Here is a 7,488-nt window from a genome sequence, read left to right on the forward strand (position 1 = left end):
AATACGTCTTCCGGTTTAATCTTAAGAGCGTGTAAAAGTAAGGAGGCTATTAGAGAACCGACTACTCGACCGGTTATTTTTAACTCGACGTTTCTTTTCACTTATATTAATATAGAGTTCTCTATATACTATCTCGAATTACGACTATAATGAAAAGAAGTACGCACTTAGTGAATATTAGAATTTAATTCGTATTCTTACGTAACTTTTATAAGAGAGCTACGTTAAGAACTACGTATTTAATTCTAACATTGACTTAGTAATATAGAATTTAGTGTACGTATCTATTTATCTTCTCCTTGTCGCTATAGTAGTTTCTTCTTCTTCTAGATTAGTAGCTATATATTTTAAGTTAGTGTTATATACTATATTACGATTCTCTTTATCGCGTCTTATCTTTATTTTATTTTATACTATAATGAAGGAGATAATAGTCGTTATTAATAATTTAGAATATTCGGTTAGAGCTAGGGATCGGATAAGTGCTCGTACTTCTCTAAAAGCCTCGTAGTAAGAGATATTCTAGTCTAAGAAGATAAGAATGAAGAGAAGAGTAAGAGAATTAAAATAAAAGCCATAACGCGTCTATTAATATATTCGTATTTAATCTTACTATAATTAGCTTAGCCGCGCTAGATTTAATCCGATCTAGTCGTTTCTACTATATTATAATTTATACTCTTCTATCTTATCTTCTTAGTATAGTCTTTATAATATAGTTTATCTCTCTTTAGATTACTCTATACGCTATAGCTAAAACCTAAAATATCGCTAGCCCTAGCTACGTATATCCTATAACGTAGCCTTCTATACTCTCTCGTTCGATACTAAGATCTTCTCCGTACTAATAGAATTATAGCTAAGTATATCGCGGCTAAAGATAAATGTAAAATTCGCGTTTAGAATATTTATAAATTATACGAACTATAGATTCTCTAGAGAACTCATATAGTTATAGCTTCGAGTTGAAGAGAATTTCTCGAGACAATATATTCTCGCTCTCTCTTTCTCTTATCGTCTTATAACGATAATTTATGCATCGAAATAGTCAATATTCTACTATATCGCTATCGTTAACGTTATAGATTTAGCTCGTTCTTTAGATAATTTCTATTTAGCTGGTTATGCTGGTATTAATTCACCGAACGATTCGTTTAAGTTTAAACTAAAACCATTCGCCGTAGTCCTATTTACTAACTCTATTAAGCTTCGTTTAGTCACGGGATATACGCGTATAACTACGCCGTATATTTGTCTTCTCTTATCTCGCTATAGTCGTCTCCGATAATTACGACTTAGCTATAGCGCTAAGTAACGTAGATCGCTCTATACCGTCTTTAGATTTATCTTTCTAAGAGTATTCCGATACTGCCGTTTACGTAGTATTCTATCGATGGCCTTGTTCACGGCGTATTGAGTAGCTACCTCTTAAATACGTTTACCTAGTACACTAGACTCTTATAATACTTCTTAAAATACATTGTATATTATCTTATATTCCTTATTCGAAGTACTTCAACGCGATTTAATATCTATAATACTTTCTACTCGTCCCTTAGATTTCGAATCTATCTGCGGAGGTTAGGGGTGTACGGTGAACGAAGTAGTCGAATAGTCTAGTTTCGGTGCCGTTATTCTTACTAGATAAAAGAAGGAAGAGAGAGGGAATTAAAGAATTTTCTTTTCGATTATAGATATTAAAGGAATTATGATATACTATGGGAGAACGCTTAGTGATCTTAAATATAGTAGTTAAACTAAAGATTTATTTATACGCGGAAGCTCTATAGAAAAGTAAAGTTACTATTACTTAGAGAGAATAAGCTTTCTCTTTTAGCTTATTCTACTTATTTCTAACTATATCTATCTATATCTATAACTTTAACTCGAATGTCGTTAAGACTACGTTACTTCTTTCTACTTAGTACTAGCTAATATATTCGATTTTATCTCTCACTAAAGAAGTACGCGAAAATAGTACTCTATACTAAGTTAATAAGTTTTTAGCACCGATTTCTTCACCACCCTATATCTTTTATCTATTTAAACTTCTAATCTTAATTAGTCATCTATACCCCGTTATCCGTACTAAAGAAAGAGATAATATTATTCGACACACCTAGGAGGCTCGATATAGCGCTACCTCGAAGAATATAAACTAAGTTAATATCGGTAAGTAAGGAGAAGTCTATAGCGGTAAAATACTCGCTACTCTAAGGAGAATTAATCTTAATCTCGGTACCGACTTAAAGAATTTCAGACTAAATTCTTCTTAAACTTACGGTCTCACTTTAAATAAATACTTCCTTATTATCTAAGACGTATAATACGAAGCGAACACGACTTATTCTAACGTTGACGCGAGCGTATTTAGCTAAGAAACCGGGAGTATCGATCACGAGGAAGTCGATGATAATAACGTTAAACTTCATTCCTTGATATTTATCGATAATTATAACGACTAGAGTAGAATATTTATTATCCGTATATATAAGTTTAGTTTTTATATATAGATAGAGGCGGTATTGCGCGTTATATCCTATAATAATAGCGATTTATACACTAAATATTGTATTTATTATCTTTTTAGCTAGTTTAATACTTATAATAACGAAGACTTTATTAACGCGCGAGCCGCCCGGGATAATATAAGTTTTATAAACGTTTTTAAGCTACTTCTTCTAAGACTAAGCTATATTTTCCGGGTTCGATGATCTCTATGAAGAAGAGAAGCGAATATTAAGATAAATAAAAGTGCGCTCCCGGCCGTATTAAACCTTATTTTATTAACGAAGACTCGCTTACTAAGGTCGCTTCTTAAACCTTATATATCGATTATCGACTAGCTTCTTACGATACCCGAATCGACTAACTACACGAGAGATATTAGGCGCTATACGGTACTATTTAGTGAGAAAGACGAAGAGAACATCAGCGTTAATTAAACGGGCTATCTAAGAGTATATATACTACTTCTTAAAGAAAGTAAGAGTCGCCTTATCTCTAATGAGTATCGAGAGCTACTAGATATCGTCGTAGTAAGCTCTTAACGCAGCCTAAAGATAGAAAGCGAGAAGAGTCGTAGTCACTTACTCCGATATTTATACTACTTCGTCGATTATTATAGCTACGACCTAGATAATATATATACTCTAGACCTTAGTCTTAGACGCGAGTACTAGAGTGGTATAGATAACGGCGGCACCCTTTAAAACGATCCGTCGATCTTCGCGGAGTAGAGAGGCGAACTATAGCGATTATTTTAGATTAAATTATATACCTATAGAAAACTAACCGTATATCTTCTTAAGTGACGCGATCTTTTCTATATCTTATTCCGTAGAGTCTATCGGGTTATTCTTTTCTTCTTTAGAATACACACCGATAAGTTGCATAAGACGAAAGCCGATGGAGAGACGAAAGCCTTATACGGTGACGCGAGGATCGTAAATTAACGAAATAGACTACTTATACTAAGCTTTATAGGCCTCGTATATAATAGACGATATATTTATTAATTTAATTATATCATCCGCTTCGTCGTCGAGAGTGAACACCGAGTTAAGACGAGTAAATTTCAGTTTGCCGCGTCTTAAAAAGCCCGCTTGTCGCGCGATGTTTATCTCGGTCTCGACGGAATAAATGCGTACCGCGTATTATTCATTCTAACTTTATATATTGCGAATCTTCTTATCGAAGGCGACGACATTAGAGTTCATATAGTTATTAGAAGTAACGGTATATAAGACCTAACTATCTCTTCTATTCGCGATAATAAATGACTATGCGAGATATTAAGTAACGTAAGACTTATCTATATCTAAGAGTTTCTATATAATAACGAAATTAATTAGTGCGTTACGAGCGAGTTAGATAATCTGCTTCTATTCCTCGTTAAGATCGGTTATATAGTCGTTAATACTAATTACTACGTAAGTAAGAAACGAATAGACATCGTAGAAATCGACGTAGATAATATTATTACTAATAATAAAATAATATATTTCTTCGAATCTCGAATCGCGTAGCGATATTATATAAGAGAGATAAAATAGAGTAAGGCCGGCGACCCGATAGCGATAAGACTTATCACTTAATACGAAGCTTAACTCGATAAAGATAAGTCGAACTTTTTAAATTTCCTCGATCGAGATAAACTATATTTCGGTCGGAAGTAATAGAACTTAGTTAGAATTAATCTTAAATAAACCTAGATAAAACTTCTAAGCCTCCGTATTCTAACTTATACTAAGCTAAACGATCGTAAACTTTAGTAAAATACTAGATAATAAAGCGATAACGACGGCACGAAGACTAGTTATAGAGTCTTCTATCTCGTAATATATAACGTTAATAACCTAATTCTCTTAAAGACGCGTCGCACCGTTAGGTGTCTCGAAAAGACTAAGATATATACGATCATCGTCTCTAGAGACGCGCATTAGAAAGATGAAAGTTATAGTATACTCGTATATCTCTAACTTTATTTTATCTTTCTTATACTCTTCTAGATCGTCGATATATATAAAGATTAAGTACTCGGCCAAATTATAGAAGATAGTTCGTTCCTCTATTTAGAAATGCGTAAAACGATTTCCCGGAGAAATAAATTCGTTGTGCTAGATGAGAAAGCGACGTTTATTAGAATAGATTTAACGACTTAGATAGATTTAAGGCTCTTCGTACTCTATAGCTTTTTATAAAGCCATAAGATTTTAGGCGACAATATCTTTACTTCCGAACGTGTAGATATAAACTTTAAGCTTAAGATCCGTGTTCTAGGCGAGTTCGAGATAGTTCTTAAGTGTGATAAGAGATTAGTGTGGGTTTAGAACTAAGATGTTTTTAATAGCCATTATATTAAGATTAAGTAGTAAAAGTATCTCGTAATAACTAGGCTTACTAAACATTTCTCCTAAATACTGGAACCCCTTCCTAAGAAACTTTAAGATTCCCGGGGTGAAGAATACGGTATATAGAAAGCGTAGACCGATATACATTACGATGTTATCTTTATAATCTATACGTTCATTTTAGTAAGAAATATAGACGTAAATATAACTCCGATAATAATTAATCGTAAATCTAGTTAAATAGCTCTTATCGTAGTAGAGCTCCTTATTATTCTATATATAGAGCGTACTAATATAGATAACTTCGGAATGAGCGAATATAATGGTATTAATATCTATATTCTTCATTATAAATAATGAATCGATAGTAGAGGAGTCGTATATTAATTAAACTAGCTCATCGAATGAAGGGACTATCTTAGTAATATTAGGCTCTTCTTAACGATTATTTAACCGAACTCGAGATAAAAGTAGCTTAGCCTTTAGCGGAGAGACGGCTAGAATCTTAACGATAAATAAAATTAAGTCATCTAAGTCTTTATTCACTTATATCTTAGCTAAAGAAGAAGAAGAAGTCTCGACTATAGGCGTAGTAGGGTTAGTTTCGTTCACTTATATCTTAGCTATAGAAGGAGTAAGAGTCTCGATTAAAGAGATAACTAGTAGACTAGTTAGATATTTATTTATTTATTTTTAAGTTTAAGAAAGCTAATTATTAGCTTACGCATCGCTCGTAATTATAGAATTATCGGTGTCGTCCGCTATATTAATAATAAGATAGTATTTAATATAACTCGAGAGATATAGAGAGTATATACTTAGAGAAGATTATATAAGTAGAGAGAAGAATAAGAATAGAGAGTTTAAATCTTAAATTCTAAAGATTAAGATTTAAAAGTGCGTAGGTGAGGTCTCTTTTTCGCTAAGTATATACGAAGTAAAGATAGAGAAGATAATAGTAAGGGAATACTAATATAAATCGTATTTACGTATAGATTAAATTAGTAAGAGAAATAGTCTTAATAAATATTAGTAGATTTAAAGATAAAAGTGAGTAGAAAGTAGAGCGTAGAGCGTAATGACTCGCTCTAATAGACCTTTTAAGCGGCACACCAATAAAGAAGAATAATTAATTATATTTTAAGTTCTCCTTAGCTGTCGGAGACGAAGAAGAATATATTTTAAGAAGAATATATAATGAATGAAAAGATAGTTATAAGATATTTAGTCTAGTGTCGAATATCGCCTTATTTACCGTCGTAACGTCGAGCACTAAGAATATAGTAGTGTACTAATGTCTCCTAGGTTAAGGTTCATCTATAAAGCGAGATTTATAAAGTCGTCACTCTACGTAAGAAAGCTACTATCGACTCGACTAATAACGCCTTTACTAACGATACTTCTACTGCTATAGAGATTACTTAGATAAAGAAGAAAGACGAAGATTATTTCGTAGAAGAAAATATCGTCTTCACTATATCTTCCACTAAATATATTTTTTTTCTTTCTTTCTCTAAGTTTATTTTTTTTTCTTTATCATTAAGTATACTAACTCTATTCTCATTAAATCTACTAACTCTATCAATGGTGCTGTTACTATTAACGGAAGTATCTATAATATCGCGGTGAACGCCGCTACGGAAGTCATTATAGCTAGAGTTACCGAGACTCTTACCGCCGCTATAGACGCTACTAGGAATAACTAAAAGCTTACGTATCTCCGATAATATCTCTAGGGCTTAACTTAGAAAGAAACGTACAAGGGAGCGAATTTAAGCTCGAGCTCTTTTTTCTTCGTAATGAAATAGATAAAGACGACGAAGAAATAACGAAAAAGTATAACTCGAAATATTGAAATACGTACGAGAGTTACACGGGTTTATATAAAATCTACAAAGAAAAAAAAAAAAACTGGGTAATTAATTAATAGAGAGCTAAGGAATCTATCGTTGATCCACGAGATTATATAGCGTCCTCGAAGATATAATGAATATAAATGACTTCTTAGTCTTAACTTTTTCTATAGAAGATGAATACCTCTAGAATATAAATAGTGTAACGAACTTAACTTCATCGGATAGATAGCCTTATAGGTTCCTTTTTATTAAAGCTTAGAAGCTAGTATATAAATATTATTAATCTTCTCCCGTGCACCGCGGTTAATTTTAACTCTATTATAGATCTTAGGCTTATTCGATGCGAGAGTAATTAATAAAAATAGTCTCTGTTTAGAGAGAGAGAAAAGAATAGCTAGGATTTTACGAATCGCCTTTTTATCCAGAGCTTTCCTTAATTTTAAAGGTAAACTACTAATTATAGCGTAGGATCTAGACGTTTTCGAAAGTTTACCCGTCTAGTGTACCGTTCTTAGTAATGTAGCCGAAGAATAACTAGACTATTTTCTATGTACTATTATTTCTGATAAATATTAGTTCACGGCGATAGCTTTAGATTTTAGTCTCTATTAGACTCGCCCATTATATAATTACGATACTTCTAACCGCATCTAACATCCCTAATCGTATCTAACACTTCTAGCTATATCTTTAGTCTTGGAGGTGAACTATTAATTATAGCGTAGAATCTAGACGTTTTCAAAAGTCTACCCGTTCGGTCGCACCGTTCTTAGTAATAT

At 32.6% G+C, this 7,488-nt stretch overlaps 1 protein-coding gene across 1 annotated transcript; it reads right to left on the minus strand.

The window, feature by feature from the left end:
* Positions 1 to 2,303: 2,303 nt before the first annotated feature.
* Positions 2,304 to 2,555, minus strand: A1O5_13468 (uncharacterized protein; the record flags this gene model as incomplete). Its single annotated transcript, XM_007754033.1, has 1 exon — positions 2,304 to 2,555. A coding segment is annotated over one exon (252 nt), but the record flags the coding sequence as incomplete, so codon positions are not given.
* Positions 2,556 to 7,488: the final 4,933 nt, after the last annotated feature.

The sequence above is a fragment of the Cladophialophora psammophila genome (genome assembly GCF_000585535.1).
Source record: "Cladophialophora psammophila CBS 110553 chromosome Unknown aczJe-supercont1.69, whole genome shotgun sequence".
In the NCBI taxonomy this organism is placed as follows: Eukaryota; Fungi; Ascomycota; class Eurotiomycetes; order Chaetothyriales; family Herpotrichiellaceae; genus Cladophialophora; species Cladophialophora psammophila.